Raw genomic sequence first — 19,251 nt, forward strand, 5'->3', positions numbered from 1 at the left:
ATATATTCACAAATTGAAGTTGAATCTTTTGATTAGAAATGATTCTAAATCTGTTTAATCTAATTACAAAACAGCCATTAGTAATATACTTTTCAAACTGCAACACAGTAAACTTAATTTTTAACTGTAGCTTGCATATTAACAGCGACATGCAAAATGCATGTCTGTGCAACTCCCTGCCTGTCACTGTTTGTTATCTAAGGCTGGCTTCTCTCTCTCTATTGCATCAATGGAGATTACACTATGGAAATCAGGATTTTCATTCAACACTGTGTTTTAAAATTAATTTTATGCATCAGATGATCTTTAATATAATTAAATCTCCAACAGCAAATGCCAGAAGTACTCAGCCGATCCAACAACCTGTGTAGAGAGAGAAAGGAGTTAAAGTTTGAGGTACATTATAACTGGAAAAAGTTAGGGATATAATAGGCTTTAAACAAGCATAGAGTCAGAAAAGAGTGAGGGGAAAGTATGAAAGGGAAGGTTTGTGAAACCATGGAACTCAGGAGAGGTGAAATGGCAACAAGATTTCAAGGTGAAAGGCAAAAAGGCAAAAATTAGACAAGTGAAGAAACAAAAGGTGGGCCCAGAGGAGTTGTAAATTGCCACAGCAAAAGAAAATAATGGGAGTAATGGATATGATCTGTGTTTTGAATATTAAGTGTCAGAAATTATTCTTCCATGGCTTGACTTGCTGCCATCTACTGTGCTGAATGCCAATCTTTCTTGCCTTTCTTCCAGACTGCCAGTCAATGCTGTTTTCATTATAGCCTAGTCATTAATTTGCATATGAGTTTTATGCTTCTATTCAGTTGGACTTTTTAGTTCAAGGCAAAACAACATTTGCATAATGCCAGAGATTAGAAATGATGTTGCAGTAACATCTGTTTTGTATTTTTCTTTATTCTATGAGCAGTATGGATTTTGGGCTCTTTGAACCTAAAGAGACTGGTAGAAACAATGCTTTGCATGAAACAAATAATTGGACTTGCTGACCCTTTTACGGTTTTATTTTTAAAAGCTCTAATATTCTCTTCAAGGTTATAGTGTTATTATTTGTATCCTCCACTGGTCTATGAGTAAGTCCAGAATTTCCTCACAGCTGCTTCACCCACCACTGTAACTTCACTGAATATGTGGTGGAAGCCACACTAACCTGTTTAAATGGGGCTCCCATACATTTCTGGTAAAGTTATGGCGGCAGAACCAGAGCTACTCCAAGGAAATTCCTAGTGGTATGAATAGATTAAAAGGCCATGCCTTCATAGAATGATTTTCTCCTTGTTTTGGTCTTGAAGTACTATTTATTACTTGAAAGTTGCATGGCAGTGCTTTTCAAATGTTCCTCATTTGGAAAGTGTATCAAAACCAGTAAAACAAGTTTTAGATGATCTTTGCAAAATACGGTAAATTTTGTGCTAATATATAGCAATATGAGATTTATGACAGTACAAAAGAGAGTAGAATTGCGGCCATCCCTGGTATGGAGAGATAAAGATGTTGCTGTCAATGAAAGATGTATTACAAAATGAACTCTGTTTGTTTGCACAGATTGTAGACCAAGAGAACAGTCCAATGCACTTTCACATCAGTTCCGCAGCAAACGTTCATCAGAGTTCAGTTATCCAGACGATAAGAGTATAAAGGATGCTGCAACTAGGTCTGATAAGCAACAAGGAAGGTATGTATCTTTTGGATGGAGATCTTGAAAGATGTTATTTGACAGGAGGCAGACAAAGAAAACAGTGAAGCACCAGCCAATGGTCTGATTACACAACATGGTTTTGAACCAAAAAATGTTCCCAAATGGGATAAGATATAGTTCTGTCATCAGCACTATACTTATGTGAAAGACTACATTATATTACTTGTACCTGTGCAAATTGTGAACATTTCACACACAGATTTTGTAATGCAGTCACACTGCTGAGTGTTATGACCTGCTGGGGGCAAGGACTGTGCTTCATTTGATTTCCCCCTTACATAGCTTAGTATGAACTCCCCCGGTAATTGGGGGCAGGTTTCCACTTATCAACAACTCTGTATTAAAACCCTGTCCTGGGTGCAGTTCAGGGAAGGTGGCCCTTTGGGGAGAGGAGTAGTAGTTTTTTGATTTTGTGTACACCATAAGAAACCAGTCATTCATTTCTACCCTGCCGTGTGTTCCTGTTGTCTCTCCTGTTCGGGTTCTACAATGAGGTTATCCCGTTTTGTCCTGAGCTACATGAAATGTTTTGTTCGCTATATTAAATTATAATAAGGTTGAAGACCCTTGTCGGAGTAAAGGGTGAATTGTATATGAGGAAATCAATACCCTGAGAAAGGCTATCAGGAATTCATGGCAAATGCCAGTATTGGATTAGAAATTGGCTGAAGGTTCCGAATCATTGACTACTCATTGAAGAATTTATCGTCAGTTGCTGAGAAATACTTTGTCCGGCCCGACTGTCTGCCCCTCTTCCGCGGCCTCGTTCGCGGCCGGGTGTCCTTGGAGCGGGAGCATACAGTGTCCACGGGCACACTCGAAGCTTTCCTGGCTCGGTGGGCGCCGCAGGGGTTGGACTGCCTCATTGACCCTGATTTTCACACATTGATTTGACGGGTTTTTGTTAAGTTTTCGTTTCTCCTTTTTGTTCTATTTGGGTTGTGCTCCGTTCGTCGTTTTGGAGTACACCCCCTTTTTCTTTTTCCCTGAGTTCTTTTGTGTTCTTTTACTCAGTTGCTACAATGGGCATGATGGCAGCACACTAGTCCCCTGCTACATGTAGATAAATGTGGCAGGGCTTCACCTCACAGGAGGGGGGGAAAAAAACAAACAAACAAAAATCAAACAAACAAATTCTTTTTGGCCTTCTTTGGCCCTAAATTTATAATTTATAGTAGTAACAGCTTATAAAAGGTGCTGAGAAATACTGAGAAATGCCCCATTAGACTTTGATGCTGGGACTTGTATTGTGGTACGTTTACAGAAACTTAATGCAAAAAAGTCAAATTTGAAAGTATTACCACCACACTGAAAGGGGCAGTTTGTTTATAGAAAGAGACAGTGAATGGGATAACAATGGACAGAATAATGGCAGGTGGCATTTAATGCAGACAATTATAAAGTACTACATGTGAAAACTGATCGGCAGATAGGGATGAATCTTGTGCCCTCCCCAGTGACAAAATTGGTGGCGGGGGGGGGGGGGGGGGGGGGGGGGGGGGGGCGGTATTTAATTGACTGAAAGGATGACGGGTGGGGACCATGTCACTTTCCCTCCTGCACCCTGATTTATCACTGGCAGGGAGGCCGGTCTTACCTGCCCATGGCCAATTTGCAACTTAAGTTATTAATGTCTACTTAAGGGCCTCATCCCACTACTGTCAGTGTTTACCCAGTTGCAGCTGGAGGGCTTGCCATGTGGGGAACATGACAAGAAATCCTAGTGTGTTTGCTTGTGGGCTCCCAGGGGAGGCCCCTCATTCAAATGCACACTGTGCTTAATCAAGTGACTCAGCATCGGGTTGGTTTGGGGAGGGGAGTGGTGCTACTGAGAGCCACTTGCTCTTGACCCCTCTACCCCTCACCCGCAATCTCCACCCTGCTATCCGTTTCCTAACATCAATCAGTGAGTGTGGTACCAGCAGCAGTCACGATCACTGCATTGGCGCTACCGGCCTCTGATGGCTTACTTCTTTTGGCAGACAATACTGCCCCTCTGGGGTCCTTGGTTCTAGGTAAGGCTTGCCGCTGTCCTGTCAAGTGCCTGAGTGGCACCAATTATGGTGGGCCTTCCTGAGAATAGACATCTCTTTGGCGGGGGGGGATATATTCTTCGAAAATGGGTGTTTCTAGAAACACCAGCAGTCATTGCCAAGAACTAAATAGTGTATTAAACCACTTCAGAGGGCAATTCAAAGTCAAGTATATTGAGTCAAAGACTGAACTATGAGCAATAACTGAGAAGGGTTGGGAGGGATGGGTGTAGAATCTGAATTTATATTACCAGGTGAAAAATGGCCATTTTAATTTTAATTTTCGTCATTGGAAATTATAATCGGGTACAGTGCAAAGCAGCCGGCTGATTCATCTTGACTTTATCCTGTCTAGTGATAAATAAATTACCTTTTTTTTGGAGCCTGAAAAGGAGAAGCATGAAACGTAATCATATAAAACTGTATAAAGTAGTTTAAGAAATGGAATATGTTAGTCTGGAATATTAATTTAGATTAAATTGTATGCGCAGGTTCTATTTAATAAAAACTGAATTTAGGATGACTGTCAGGAAATTCTTTTACACACAAGGAATAATCATTGTATGAACAAACTCTCAGTTGGGGAAGTGAGGCACCAATCTTGGAATGCTTTATGAAAGAATTAGATGCTGAACCAAGATGATGCTACAATCTCTGTAGATTGAGGAATTAAGATGGAGTGAATGGCCTTCCCCAATCCATAATTGTAATGTGATCCTGATGACGAACAATAAAAGACTGTAGGCTGACCTAGAACACAGATTCTTGACAAGCTGTGCATTGATGAGAAAATGGTTGCAAATGTGCATTTTACTAAAGATTGATGTGGCACTGGGGATGTTACTTACATATGGCCTCAGCATCTTCGTTCTAGCTGAAGAGGCCGAACACCAGCTTGCTGCAAGATTGGGAACATCAGGTGAGGACCAAACCAAGCTGAACATTATTGTTTATATTCACACACATAGTAGCTTGCTAACACCTATGGTTATCATAACACAGAATAAGGCACCACCTTCAGGAGAAAAGTGGTGGGCAAGGCAAAAAACTGAATGAACAGCTATAAAGTGGGGGAGAGAGTTGTTTAGTCAGTTTGAAAAAGAGCCATACAAAAAGCTATTTCAAATAAACATATATGCATTTGGAGTTTATCAGGGGAAAATTGGTTACTCTTTTTATTTTGTTGATTTATTTGGGAACCTAAAACAACCTAGATATAATTTTAAGAATTCACTGACTATAATGTACCCAATTCATCTGCTCACGACTGTAACCATTTCTTTGTAAGTTAAAAGATAATCTCTTTCTATGAATACCAGGCAGAAGCAAGACTTCAGTGAATTTTTGAACTCAACAGTTTTTCCCAGTAATCACGAGGCTCCTCAAGATTTCAACAGCTTTGTGGTCGAAGTACAAAAGACCATCACTTCCCTTCGGCGACAGGTTTGAAAAATAATCTAAAACAGTTATTATTGGGATTTAAATGTTGCCCTATTATGTATTTTCTTTTATTCCCTTTTCTTCTCATGTACTTAATGATCTGTTGAGCTGCTCGCAGAAAAATACTTTTCACTGTACCTCGGTACACGTGACAATAAACAAATCCAATCCATCCAATCCAATTATATATAGTTGCAGACTTATCCAGGCAAAACATACAAAATATATCTGAAGGTGAGAGACAATGTGGGCAGAATTCTCCAGTAATGGGGCTATGTTCCCACGCCCGCGAAAAACGCGCGTGAATCACTCTGGACTTACCTGGAGTAAGTTCAGGGTGATTCTGCGATTTGCAGGGGGGCAGCAGGGCCCCAGAGTACTCCTTGCAGCTCCGGCTGCCAATACGGGGCCTTGCACTTCCGGAGTGAATGAAAAGTAACATTGTCCTGCGGGTACAGCAAGCAACGATTCAACGCCATTAGTTTCCTGCCGTGAGGATTAAGTTGAAAATGAACCCCCTATCTCCTGCCCCCACAAGTATGTATCTAACAACTGTCATATGCAATAAGACTTTATGGAAAACTGCTGTCTACTTATAAATCAAAGTCATTCATACAAGTGATCTGATAATTAACATGCTCAGAATTAGAACCCCGGGGGGGGGGGGGGGGGGCGGGGGGGTAATTTTCGGTATGTGTTTGCCATCAGAGAGAACAATGACGCGGTCGGAAAATCCATAGAGAATAAGGAAACCCGATTCTCTCCGGAGAGTCCGCTTTTCCCTATTTTTCTACTCCGTTAGCCAGCGTCTTCATGAGGTTTGTGCCCACAAAGGGTGGGAACCTTATTTAAATACACTTGACCACATTTTAGTTTTATTAATGGGCATCCCTGCCACATGATCCCCTTCAATTAATATTCATACCTTGCTTACGAGATGTTACCACAGCCAGTGGGTGATACCAGGGGAAGGCTCTCAAGGTATCTCCATGGGAGAGGGTTTCCATTTTTCTGTGGTGGGGTGGCGGGATACTTCCGTGAGGGTGGGTGGGAGTCCCATTTGATTGTCCGTGGCGGGGGAGGGGGGTGGCAGGAGAGTAAAACTTTAGTTGTGATCGGGGCGCCCTTTAAACCAGGTCCACTCATTTTGTTTATTTAAAGAGGCTCAAGATCTGGAATGAAAACTGGCCTGTCTAACTGGAGAGCTACATGCCAGTTTTCAGACTGAGCCTGCCACTTTGAAAAAATATGGTGAGATTCCGTCGTACATTTTTATTGAAGAATTTAAGAATGTATTCTCAATGAAAACCACAATATAAATTCTGATAGCCTGGTCAAATATGATATTACCAGAGGCCAAGACACGGGAAAAGAAGCTTAAAAAGAAATGAAGTAATAAATATTAAAATAACTTTTCAATTCAAGAGAAGACATTGCAGAAGCAAAACTAATTGTTGCTGTTACTCTGGCAACAATATATTGACCATAAAGGAATTATCTGGCCCCGACAAAGAAATAGGGCGGGTACTCCGACCGCCCGCCCGGCCGCCCCGTGATATTCTCCGGCTCCCAAAACATCCCGTCGACGTGAATAGCGCCGCGTGCCTCGGAGAATGTTGAGGACCGGCGCGATGCAATGGGCCCCGGGGCCACCCCAATTCTCCTGGATGGATGGGTCGAAGTCCCGTTCTATCACCCCTCACACTGGCGCTCACCTCGCACCACACCCCCCGCACACATCGGACAGAGCACAAAGGCACCTTCTGTAGGTGTGAAAGTGATTTTAATAACAAACAGTTCATACACGTGCCCTAGCCCCAGAACTAATCTGTGCCCTGTACCCGTGCCAACTTACTCTGTCTAATTTTTTGGCCTTACAGGCCCTATGACTACGTCTAGGTGTTTCCCCAGATGGTACAGCAGAACTGGAGGTGGACTCCTGTGATTCCTGCCCTGTGACTCGGGACCCCTTTGGCGGCCGTTTCGTGGGGCGGCCCGGCCTAGATGGGCCAGGCTGCGGCTCGGGCGACTGGGATGGCGAGCTGCCAGCCTATCCTGCCCGTTGCCCACCAGATGCACCTGGGACGGAAGAGGGTGGGGTGTCCGAGGTGTCGCGGTGTACCGGGACCTCCCCTACAATGGCGCCAATGTCCTCAGCGATGGCCTGCAGAGACTGGGTCATTGCCTACTGAGGCTGGGCCACGGCGTTGAGCGCCTCTGTGATATGCTGCTGGCTCTGGCTCATGGCTGCCTGTGAGAGGGTAAGGCATGTCCTGGGCCATGGACGCCGCCTGCACGGAAAGCCCCACACCTTGCATACTGCGACCCATGTCTGACACCGGCGCATGCATTGCCTCCACCACAGACGCCACCCGTGCAGTGTCAGCCTGGGTGGCACGCATGACCGGCACCACTACCTGCTCCTGCACGCGGGTGGACTCGTCTGCAGCTGCCGCAAGCTGGCCGTCACCCCCTTCGGTTGTCCCTTGGTCAGTGACTGCATCAGGTCTACGGGTGGGTGTGGTAACTCCAGGAATCCGGGACCCGTCTGGGCGGCAGATGGTTGCCTGCGCCGGGCTGCCCTCCGACCGCCCGGCCCCTCGGCTGCTCCTGCCTCCTCCTGCTGTACCGGGACGGCTGTGTTGTGCGCACCAGTTAGTGTCCCAGATGCCTCATCGCTGAAGTGTCCAACTGAGGTGAGTGTCTCTGTGATGGTGGAGGGTGTAGGAGATAGCAGTGGCGTAATGGCGTGCTCCGCATCCGACCCGATGTCCGGGGTCCCCTGGAGTGGTGATTCCTATCCATCCGTCCCCTGTGTGTGGGCGTCGTGTGCATCAGTGTTCTGGGCGTCGGTGTCCTTTGTGTTAGGGCCCTGTGTGTCAGTGTCTTGGGCGTCGGTGCCCTGTGTGTTAGGGTCCTGTGTGTTAGGGTCCTGTGTGTTGGTGTCCTGGGCGTCAGTGTCCTGGGTTGGCTGTGACGGGGGCCTGTTGCTGTGGCTGCCCTTCTGGCGTCGCTGGGTATGGCCCGCTGGCGTCGGCGCACTCGCACTAGATGTGGTCGCCATCCGCCTGGCGTTCCGGGTCTGCCCCTGGCTTATGGACGCCCTGGAACGTCCTGAGGGCATCGTATGCCTGATGGGCCGGGTCTGTCCCCCCTTCCCCTATATCCCCCCTCCCCCATATCCCCCTTCCCCATATCCCCCATATCCCCTTCCCCCATATCCCCCTTCCCCTATATCCCCTTCCCCCATATCCCCCTTCACCCATATCCAGGGGAAGGGGGATATGGGCAGAAGGGGGATATGGGGGAAGGGGGGATATGGGGGAAGGGGATATGGGGAAGGGGGGATATAGGGGATGTGTGGGAAGGGGGATGGCGGGATATGGGGGATGGGAGATATTGGGGAAAGGTGGATAGGGGAAGTGGGATATGGGGGAAGGGGATATGGGGGAGTGGGGATAGGGGGGAAATGGGGGAAGGGGGATATGGGGGATGGGGGAATATGGGGAAGGGGGTTATGGGGGAATATGGGGGAAGGGGGTAATGGGGGATATGGAGGAAGCGGGGATATGGGGGAAGGGTGATGTGGGGGAAGGGGGATGTGGGGAAAGGGGTATATGGGGGTGGGGATCATGGGGGAAGTGGGTTATGGGGGAGGGGATATGGGGAAGGGGGATATGGGGGTAGGGGGGAAGGGGAATATGGGGAAGGGGGGATATGGGGAAATGGGGGAAGGGGGATATGGGGAAGGGGATATGGGGGTAGAGGGGATATGGGGGAAGGGGGATATGGGGGATATGGTGGAAGGGGGGATATGGGGGAACGGGGGATCTGGGGGAGCAGGGATATGGGGGAAATGGGTATATTGGGGGATATGAAGGAAGGGGATATGTGGGAAGGGGGGAAATGGAGGAATATGGGGAAGGGGGTTATGGGGATATGGAGGAAGGGAGTATATGGGGAAGGGGGATGTGGGGAAGGGGATATGGGGGTGGGGCACATGGGGGACGTGGGTTATGGGGGAAGAAGGGATATGGGGGGTAGGGGGAAGAAGGGATATGGGGTAGGGGAGAAGGGAATATGGGGAAGGGGAGATATGGGGGGAAGTGGGTTGTGGGGAAATGAGGGAAGGGGTATATGGGGAAGGGGGTTATGGGGGAAGAGGGGATATGGGGGAAGGGGATATGGTGGAAGGGGGTTATGAGGGAAGGGGATATGGGTGATATGGGGGAAGGGTGATATGGAGAAAGGGGGGGTGGGGGATATGGGGGAAGAGGGATATGGAGGCTGGGGATATGGGGAAGGGGATATGGGGGAAGTGGGATATGGGATATGGTGAAGGGGATATGGGGGAAGGGGAGATGGGGGAAAGGGGATATGGGGAAGGGGGATATGGGTGGATATGGCAGAAGGGGGATGTAGGGGAAATGGGGAAGGGGATATGGAGGAAGGGGATATGGGGTAGGGGCATATGGGGAAGGGGGTTATGGGGAAGGGGATATGGGGGAAGGGGGAAGGGATATGGGGGGAAGGGGAGATATGGGGGATATAGTGGAAGGGGTATGGGGGCAGAGGGGATATGGGAAGGAGGATATGGAGGAAGGGGGATGGGGGAGTATGGGGGAATGGGGATGTGGGGAGAGGAGGGATATGGGGATGGGGGATATGTGGGAAGGGGATATGCGGGAAGGGGGTTATGCGGGAAGGGGGACATGGGGAAGGGGAGATATGGGGGAAGGGGGGATATGGGAGAACGGGGATAGGGGGAAGGGGGGATATGCGGGAAGGGGGATATGGGAGAAGGGGGGATATGGGGGAAGGGGATATGGGGGAACGGGGATAAGGGGAAGAGGGATATGGGGAAGGGGGAAAGGAGGGCAGCCAGTGGAGGGTCTCACTTGACGCTGCGCGGCGGGCTGCCATTTTGCCGGGTCTCCGGGGGGGGGCAGCCTCTTTTGTGCAGTGACGCCGCGCGCGTCCGTGACGGGTGACGCTGTCGTGAATGGCATCACACCGCTACTTGCCCATTCCCGGCCAGAGAATTCGCGATGTTTCGGGGGGCCCGACGCTGGAGTGATTTGCGCCTGGTTCGGGTGATCCCGCCGATTCACGGAGAATCCCGCCCATAGTGCCTTTGGAGGCTCCAATCCCCCCCCCCCCCCCCCCCCCCCCCCCCCCCCCCCGGAAGCAGTGAAGCATTGTGTAATATGCTGCAGAAGGACGAGCAGCTGAATCCTGGGCATGGCTATAGTGAAGTTAAAAAAGTTATGCCTTAAAAAATATTTTCATTGAGGTTACTCCAGACTAGTTTGGAACAGTCTGTTTCTGTGCTGTGATTTCTAAAGAAATACTTTCCAAGGAGCCATTGGAGACATCAGATAAATCAGTCAGTCTGCATTGCATCTGTGCATAAAACAGGGGACTTATGCAGTGTTTGCCAAAGCAAGAATTGATCACTTCCACCATGAGAAACAGAACATCAGAAAGCAGAGCTTATGTTCATTCTTCAAATGGATTTCCAAAAGAGTCGGGTGACTTCATAAAATCTTTCTTACCTCTTGAACACAGAAGTAATTTACACTTGAACAACGAGGACTCCCCAACTTGTGCTATCAGTGTGTTAGGGAATTAATGACTTAATTGATGAGTTTAATGAATTAATGAGTAGGGAGAGAAAGAATGAAAAAATAGGATGATACTCGCCCTTAGCTTGGGCACGATTGTTTGCACAACTCATGGATAGGGAGCACCCTTTCTTCACGTAGACTCAATGGATGCAGGATAAAAGGACCCCCTCTGGTCTGTATATTTAAGCACGTAAAACAAGGGCACATGGACATAAGAACCCAACATTTTTAGCCTCCCAGCCACCTCTTTGTATTTATGAATGTGCAGCATGCAGGTAACTTATGTTACCAGTTAATAAAAAAATGTTTATCAAGCATCTTCCATGATCTTACAAAATCCTGAAGTGCTTTACAGACAATTCAGTACTTTTAAAATGCACTTCACTGTTGTAATATAGGAAACAGAGCAGCCAAATTGCACAAAGCAAGGTTATACAAACAATATTGTGTGATGATAAACAGATCATCTGCTTTAATCATATTGGCTGATGGATAATAATTGGCCTGAACATCAGGAAAAGCTACACTCTCCTCGTCTTTGAATTAGTGCCACAGAATATTTTAAGTTCATGGCCTTGATTTAATATTTCATCCTAAAGACAGCCTCTGACAGTCCTCACTACACAATTGAATTGAATGTCTAGATTTTGTGCGTAATACCAACAACCCGCACCCTTCTGATTCAAAGGAGAGACTTCCACCATGGCAATAGTATGCTCAATAGTGTGCTCAATAGTGTGCTCAGTGCTCCTCTTTTTTCAAAATTCATGTCAACATTAAAAGCATCTTTCTATGATAGCTATGAAGTATGGCCGAGAGCAACATAAGCTGTCATTAATTAAAATAATGCACATTTGCCTCTGTGATGTTGCATCAAGGTGAAAGTGAACTGTAGTTGTCATTCTTCATAAGGCTGTATGCTAAAATTGCAAGCACACTTACATTGGCAACTTCCCTGAAACCTGATTTTTTTTTTTTATCCCTCGTGACTTATGTGTGTGGGAAACATGCTGTTCCACTTGGCTCAAATATTGGACATTTGTCATTACTAGAAGCTACCACTTAATTCCTAAGAGGACCACCCTTCTTTGAAGCACCTTGTGAAGCCAGATGTCCACAACTGCTTTCTCAAAAAAACAAGCTACATCTCTTCTTCCTTGCAGCCAGTGCACTTGCATTCTGAAAAAAAGCTTCAGAATATTCAGGCCGACTTTAACAAAATAACAGCTGTATATTAACAAAGAATATCTTGTCCATTCAGCCCAACATGTTTCCTGAGCATCAAGTGATCTGTGAAAGGGTAGAATGGTTTAATTCAAGTGAGCTGATTTCCCGAAGTGATGCAAGGTCAGTGTTTTCCACTGCTGGTTTATTGTGCATTAGTGGTTTCATAAAAAATAAAATTCAATCCATATTCATTGACCAGTGCACTCAAAATTGTGGATAGAGTGAATTAACTCCTGAAATGCATATGAATGATTCATTTTTATTTATCTATAAATTTGTTAATTTATTTTTCCAATTAAAGGGCAATTTAGCGTGGCCTGTCCACCTACCCTGCACATCTTTGGGTTGTGGGGGTGAGACTCCCGCAGGCACAGGGAAAATGTGCAAACTCCACACGGAAAGGGACCCGGGGCCGGGATCGAACCCGGGTTCTCGGCGCTGTGCGACAGAAAAGCTAACCACCATGCCACCATGCCTTCCTGCATATGGGTGATTCAGCAGTTCAGAGCTCTGAGAGCTGCCCTGGGTGAAAATTGGAGATGCTCAACTCATTATTGGATTGCATTTTGTTTAGGATATTGGTGATGGTGTGCTTATTAGGAAAGAAAATCATGGGGGGCATATTTTCTGAGATACAATCCCTGGAAATGACAGATAGTAAAATCATTCCTTATCAGGACATCGGTTTGTATATTGGGCTGGTTAGCGTACCCGAACAGGCGCCAGAATGTGGCGACTAGGGGCTTTTCACCGTAACTTCATACTTGTGACAATAAAAGATTATTATTATATTGCTAAATGCCTCTGCTTTTATTTTCAGCGATTAAGTGGCATGTAGGTTTATCGAATCAACTCATAGTAATTGATCTGTTTTAATATTTGGGTTCCACTAAAAATTAATAATATTCAAATTGATATAGATTAATTCATTTTATACATCCCATAGTATTACAAAACTCACAATTAATTTTCTAACAACATTGATGTGGAAATTTGTCAAAGAAGCGCTAACTGAGAATCTCAGTGAAGATTTCTGTCGGAAAACTCACATGGGTTACATCAGCCTTGTGTTAAACTGGGAAGGAAGGGAATATTATGTGTTTTTTAAATTTTGTGGATTTAACCATTTTTTGATCAGTTTTATTATATGGATCATAATAAGACATTCTCTTCCTGATATTTTCAGCACTTTAAATGAGCTCATGTCACTGACAATGAATTGTGTCTTAGTTAATTCCTCTAGGCACAAAACTTATTTAAATATCCCTTTATAGGTTAATTAAAGACGTTGAACCACAGATCATTCATCAATGGTGGGTTAGTCCAGAGGTAATTATCTTTTTTCAGAGAAAGGTCTGTTGCCATTATAGATTTCATCAGTAGGAGAATATAGAATAACTATTAGTTATCCGAGGAATTTTATAGCACATTAACATCTGAGGAAATGTTTTGGCGTGACGATTTCTGACCACTGATGTCATAAGAACATTTGAAAAATAAAGAAAATAAGTAAGTTGGTCACTGAAGCTGGTTCACCTATTACCTAACACTCCTAGTGTGGCTTCTAATTAAATACCCCAGAAATCTGGATATCACCTCTACCCAACTTGTTCTAGAGATGCATCACTCTTTCCTTAAGGATATAAATGTTACTTTCCACCAGGTTATAATTCTGGTTTGTTTTATAAACTGACTTAACTTTAAAATAATAACCAGAATTTATCTTAAAATAGAGGTTCCCAAACGGGTCCACAGAACCCAGGGGGTCCCCAGGGGCCTTCCAGGGGGTCTGCAGCAGGATAGGTACATTTGTGATATTTGAAAAATGCCGCAAAGCTACTCATATAATCAGAGGCTTGCTTCTCCAGAAGTTTGATTGGACACGCATGGGCAGTGGAGTGATGGGAAGAGCTGGTCTCACAACAGAATTCAGAGCAGAGGCCAGAGAGGGCCTCAGACCATGAGAAAGCGGGGTGAGTCTGGAAGAGAGAGAAGGGGGGGGGAGAGGGGGGGGCGAGTATGTGAGAGAAAGAGGGGGTGAGTGAGAGTGGGAGGTGAGTGTCAGAGAGAGAGGGATGGGTGTGTGAGGGAGAGAGGCGTGAGTGTGTGTGAGAGAGAGCGCGGGGGGGGGGTGAGTGTATGAGAGGTGAGTCTGTGTGGGAGAGAGAGGAGGATGAGTGTGGGTGAAAGAGGGAGATGTGTGTGTGTGTGTGTGTGTGAGAGAGAGAGGGAGATATGTGTATGTATGATGGAGAGGCGACTGTATATGTGGGGGAGAAAGATGTGCGTATGTCAGCTTATTAGCTTTCCATCATCACTTAAAAAATCATCCATTAAAAATGACAGAAGGTATATACTTTTAATAAGAGCACTCTTTAGATTACCCAGTTCTAAAATGGGTACTACTTCCAGGGGTTACAGAGAACAAAGGAAAGTACAGCACAGGAACAGGCCCTTCGGCCCTCCAAGCCTGTGCCGACCATGCTGCCCGTCTGAACTAAAATCTTCTATGCTTCCGGGGTCTGTATCCCTCTATTCCCATCCTAATCATGTATTTGTCAAGATGCCCCTTAAACGTCACTATTGTCCCTGCTTCCACCACCCTCTCCGGCAGCGATTAATGTGGATTGGCCAGGGATTAATGTGAGGGGACCATGTAATTGGTGAATATATTTGTTACTATGTGTCTCTTATTAATTCCTAATATATGCATAGAAATAGCTAGAAAATACTTGTTTATATTTGTTTTCTGTGTCTACTACTATTTCGCGGCAGAAAGAGGCGACAGCATTGGGCGAAATTCTATGTTTGGGGGACTAAGGGTGCGATTTGATGACTGCTTGCACCTGGGCGTGCCGGCCAAATAGCGGAAAAGGCCAAAATCGAGATCCATGCCAGGCGTGAATCAGTTTGCCATCTAACCGGCACACTCCTGTTGACGAGTTCCAGATCACACCAAATGTAGTGACCATGGCATTAACCCCAATTAGCAGCAATTTCCATCTCATCAGCAAGATTGAAGTTGAATGTAAAGGCCTCCTAGGAAATAACTGGCTCCCAAGCAAGAAATCAGTCGGGTGTCATTTAGTGCTCCTTTTTAAAAACGTGAAGCTGGCTTAATGGCTGCTGAAGGGATCTGAGCAGATGCACTGCTCAAGGGCACTGGAGCTGCTGCCCAGTGCTCGCAGAGGAGGGGGTGGGAGACCCCTTGGGGGAGTTGGGTTTGGTCGGGGAACTGAAGTGTTGCAGGTTGGGGGTCACCCCAGGCCGTGGGGGGAAGTAGGGGAGGGGTGTGAGAGGCTTTTCATCCGTGAGGCCTTCACGCCACCTTTCAAGATGGTGGATATGCATAACAGGGGCAACTATAGCTGCTGCCTGTCTATCCTACCAAACACTTCAAGGACAGAACCCTGTTCTTGGTTATATGTCAAGTTAACTCCTTTTGATTGTGAGCAGCATCAAGCTGCATAGTCTATTACTAATGAGGAATTGGCCCTGTTAGTTATGAGAGCACTTCACAGTTGCAGGTTGTAGCGCACAAAGACTCACGAGAGACGAATAGAGATGAAGTCGATGAGGCTTTATTAAGCGTGACTTGTTCCCCGCAGTTCAGCAACAGACTGGCCTGCGGGGGAGAACTCCTGGTTCTTATACTCCGCCTTCAGGGCGGAGCTAGAGATCAACAGCCAACCAGGACCCGGGATCTGTCAGCCAATGACATCATGGCTTCACAGTCCCACATGACCCCTAATGCATACTACCACATTCACCCCTTGTTAAAAATGAACCCGGCGGGGTGGTGCTTCGCATGGTGGTAGGGGTTTACAAGGCTGGTCCTGGGAGGAAAAACGTTTGCATGTCATCACAGTATGTACAGGGTTTTTTTTTTTTGTTTTGAACTATTTACAGTATTCGTAAGAGGGCAAAAGGGAAAAAAATTCTCGTTAAAGTCCACAACATTCTAGTGTTACACAGATGCCACAAGTCGGTCGGGCGGTCTGGTCGTCCTTGTCGATCGCCTCAGCCCCGGTGGCGGTGGTGCTTGTTCCAGTGTTATCGTCTCCGGGAGTTTTACGGTTTCTGCTTCAGCTTCACTTCTGGTCGGACCTGGGAGGAGGACCGATCCTCCCGGGAAGGGGGCGGTCGCGGGGTGTGCCGGTGGCAGGGAGGGGGTGATTGGTGTCGGGGGGGTGTGCGTGTTGCCGGTGGGCGCCAGATCTCGCAGGGAGACCGTGTCCTGTCGGCCGTCGGGGTACTCCACGTAGGCGTACTGCGGGTTCGCGTGGAGGAGGTGAACCCTCTCGACTAACGGGTCCGACTTGTGCGCCCGCACATGTTTCCGGAGCAAGATGGGTCCTGGGGCCGCCAGCCAGGTCGGCAGCGACGTTCCAGAGGAGGACTTCCTGGGGAAGACAAGGAGGCGCTCATGAGGCGTTTGGTTAGTGGTGGTACACAGTAGCGACCGGATGGAGTGGAGGGCGTCCGGGAGGACCTCCTGCCACCGTGAAACTGGGAGATCCCTGGACCGTAGGGCCAGTAGGACGGTCTTCCAGACCGTGTCGTTCTCCCTCTCTACTTGCCCGTTCCCCCGGGGGTTGTAGCTGGTCGTCCTGCTCGAGGCTATACCCTTGTTGAGCAGGAACTGGCACAGCTCGTCACTCATGAAGGAGGACCCCCTGTCGCTATGGACGTATGCGGGGCAACCGAACAGTGTGAATATGGTGTTAAGGGCTTTAATGACTGTGGCCGCTGTCATGTCAGGGCAGGGGATGGCGAAGGGGAAACGGGAGTACTCGTCCACCACGTTCAGGAAGTATGTGTTGCGGTCGGTGGAGGGGAGGGGCCCTTTGAAATCCAGACTGAGGCGTTCAAAGGGACAGGAGGCCTTGATCAGGTGCGCACTATCCGGCCTGAAAAAATGCGGTTTGCACTCTGCGCAGATGTGGCAGTTCCTTGTGACTGTACGGACCTCCTCCACGGAGTAGGGGAGGTTGCGGGACTTTATAAAATGGTAGAACCGAGTGACCCCCGGGTGGCAGAGGTCCTCGTGGAGGGTTTGGAGACGGTTAATTTGTGCGTTGGCACATGTGCCGCGGGATAGGGCATCGGACGGCTCGTTCAGCTTTCCGGGACGGTACAAGATCTCATAGTTGGAGGTGGAGAGTTCGATCCTCCACCTTAAGATCTTGTCATTTTTAATTTTGCCCCGCTGTGCATTATCGAACACGAAAGCTACTGACCGTTGGTCAGTGAGGAGAGTGAATCTCCTGCCGGCCAGGTAATGCCTCCAATGTCGCACAGCTTCCATTATGGCTTGGGCTTCCTTTTCCACTGAGGTGTGGCGGATTTCTGAGGCGTGGAGGGTTCGGGAGAAAAAGGCCACGGGTCTGCCCGCTTGGTTAAGGGTGGCCGCTCGAGTTACATCGGAGGCGTCGCTCTCGACCTGGAAGGGGAGGGACTCGTCGATGGCGCGCATCGTGGCCTTTGCGATATCCGCTTTGATGCGGCTGAAGGCCTGGCAAGCCTCTGTCGACAGAGGGAAGGTCGTGGTCTGTATTAGGGGGCGGGCCTTGTCTGCGTACTGGGGGACCCACTGGGCGTAATATGAAAAGAACCCCAGGCAGCGTTTTAGGGCTTTTGAGCAGTGAGGGGAAATTCCATGAGGGGGCGCATACGTTCGGGGTCGGGGCCTATTATCCCATTGCGCACTACATATCCCAAGATGGCTAGCCGGTTTGTGCTAAAAACGCACTTGTCCTCGTTGTATGTGAGGTTCAAGGCTTTAGCGGTCTGGAGGAATTTTTGGAGGTTGGCGTCGTGGTCCTGCTGATCGTGGCCGCAGCTGGTTACATTGTCGAGATACGGGAACGTGGCCTGCAACCCGTGATGATCAACCATTCGGTCCATCTCTCGTTGGAAGACCGAGACCCCGTTTGTGATGCCAAATGGGACCCTTAGGAAGTGGTATAATCGCCCGTCTGCCTCGAAGGCTGTGTACTTGCGGTCACTTGGGCGGATGGGGAGCTGATGGTAGGCGGACTTGAGGTCCACGGTGGAGAAGACCTTATATTGGGCAGTCCGATTGACCATGTCGGATATGCGGGGGAGAGGGTACGCATCTAGCTGTGTGTACCTGTTGATGGTCTGGCTATAGTCTATGACCATCCTTTGCTTCTCCCCTGTCTTTACTACTACCACCTGTGCTCTCCAGGGACTATTGCTGGCCTGGATTATGCCTTCCTTCAGTAGCCGCTGGACTTCGGATCGAATGAATGTCCGGTCCTGGGCGCTGTACCGTCTGCTCCTAGTGGCAACGGGTTTGCAATCCGGGGTGAGGTTTGCAAACAAGGATGGGGGCTCAACCTTGAGAATTGCGAGGCCGCAGATAGTGAGTGGGGGTATTGGGCCGCCGAATTTGAAAGTTAGGCTCTGCAGATTGCACTGGAAGTCTAATCCCAGTAATGTAGGCGCGCGGAGTTGGGGAAGGACGTAGAGCCTGTAGTTTTTAAACTCCCTCCCTTGCACCATTAGGGTCACTATGCAGAAGCCTTTGATCTGTACGGAGTGGGATCCTGCAGCTCGGGAAATCTTTTGCGCACTGGGACGGATGGTCAAAAAACAGCGTCTTACCGTGTCGGGGTGGATGAAGCTTTCTGTGCTCCCGGAGTCGACCAGGCATGGTGTCTCGTGCCCGTTGATCAGCACCGTTATTGTCGTCGTCTGGAGCGTCCGGGGTCGTGCTTGGTCCAGCGCCATTGAGGCCAGACGTGGTCGTAGTGCTTCAGCGTCTTCTTCGAACCCCGTGAAGCCGTCGATGCTGGGGTCCATTGTTGCCATCCACGATGGCGGCGGGGGTGAACAAAATGGCCGCCCCCATGCATCGCACATGGCTGGGGGGTCACAAGATGGCGGCGGGGGTGGACAAAATGGCCGCCCCCATGCGTCGCACAGGGCTGGGGGGTCCCAAGATGGCGGCAACCCTCCTCCCCTCGTGGTGGCCGGGACCCAAAATGGCGGCGCCTGCGGGTCGCACATGGGGCGCTGGGGGGGCGTTGGGGAGTGTTTGAAACGCACAGGACTCCTTGTACTCTGGGGACAGCGGTGGCCGGGACCCAAAAGGGCTGCGCCTGCGGGTCGTACATGGGGCGCTGGGGGGGGGGGGGGGTTGGGGAGTGTTAGAAACGCGTAGGACTCCTTCTTCTCCGGGGACAGCGGC

The 19,251-nt window shown here is 48.2% G+C and overlaps 1 protein-coding gene across 3 annotated transcripts in view; it reads left to right on the plus strand.

Moving 5' to 3' along the window:
* Positions 1 to 19,251, plus strand: part of LOC140385541 (peroxidasin homolog) — a 757,374-nt gene that overhangs the window by 719,259 nt on the left and 18,864 nt on the right. For all 3 annotated transcript variants that reach the window (XM_072467791.1, XM_072467793.1, XM_072467792.1), the window contains 2 exons: positions 1,555 to 1,684; positions 5,061 to 5,184. In XM_072467791.1, coding sequence (XP_072323892.1) covers positions 1,555 to 1,684; positions 5,061 to 5,184 — 254 coding nt within the window. The remainder of the gene's footprint in view (positions 1 to 1,554; positions 1,685 to 5,060; positions 5,185 to 19,251) is intronic.

The sequence above is a fragment of the Scyliorhinus torazame genome, chromosome 11 (assembly GCF_047496885.1).
Source record: "Scyliorhinus torazame isolate Kashiwa2021f chromosome 11, sScyTor2.1, whole genome shotgun sequence".
In the NCBI taxonomy this organism is placed as follows: domain Eukaryota; kingdom Metazoa; phylum Chordata; class Chondrichthyes; order Carcharhiniformes; family Scyliorhinidae; genus Scyliorhinus; species Scyliorhinus torazame.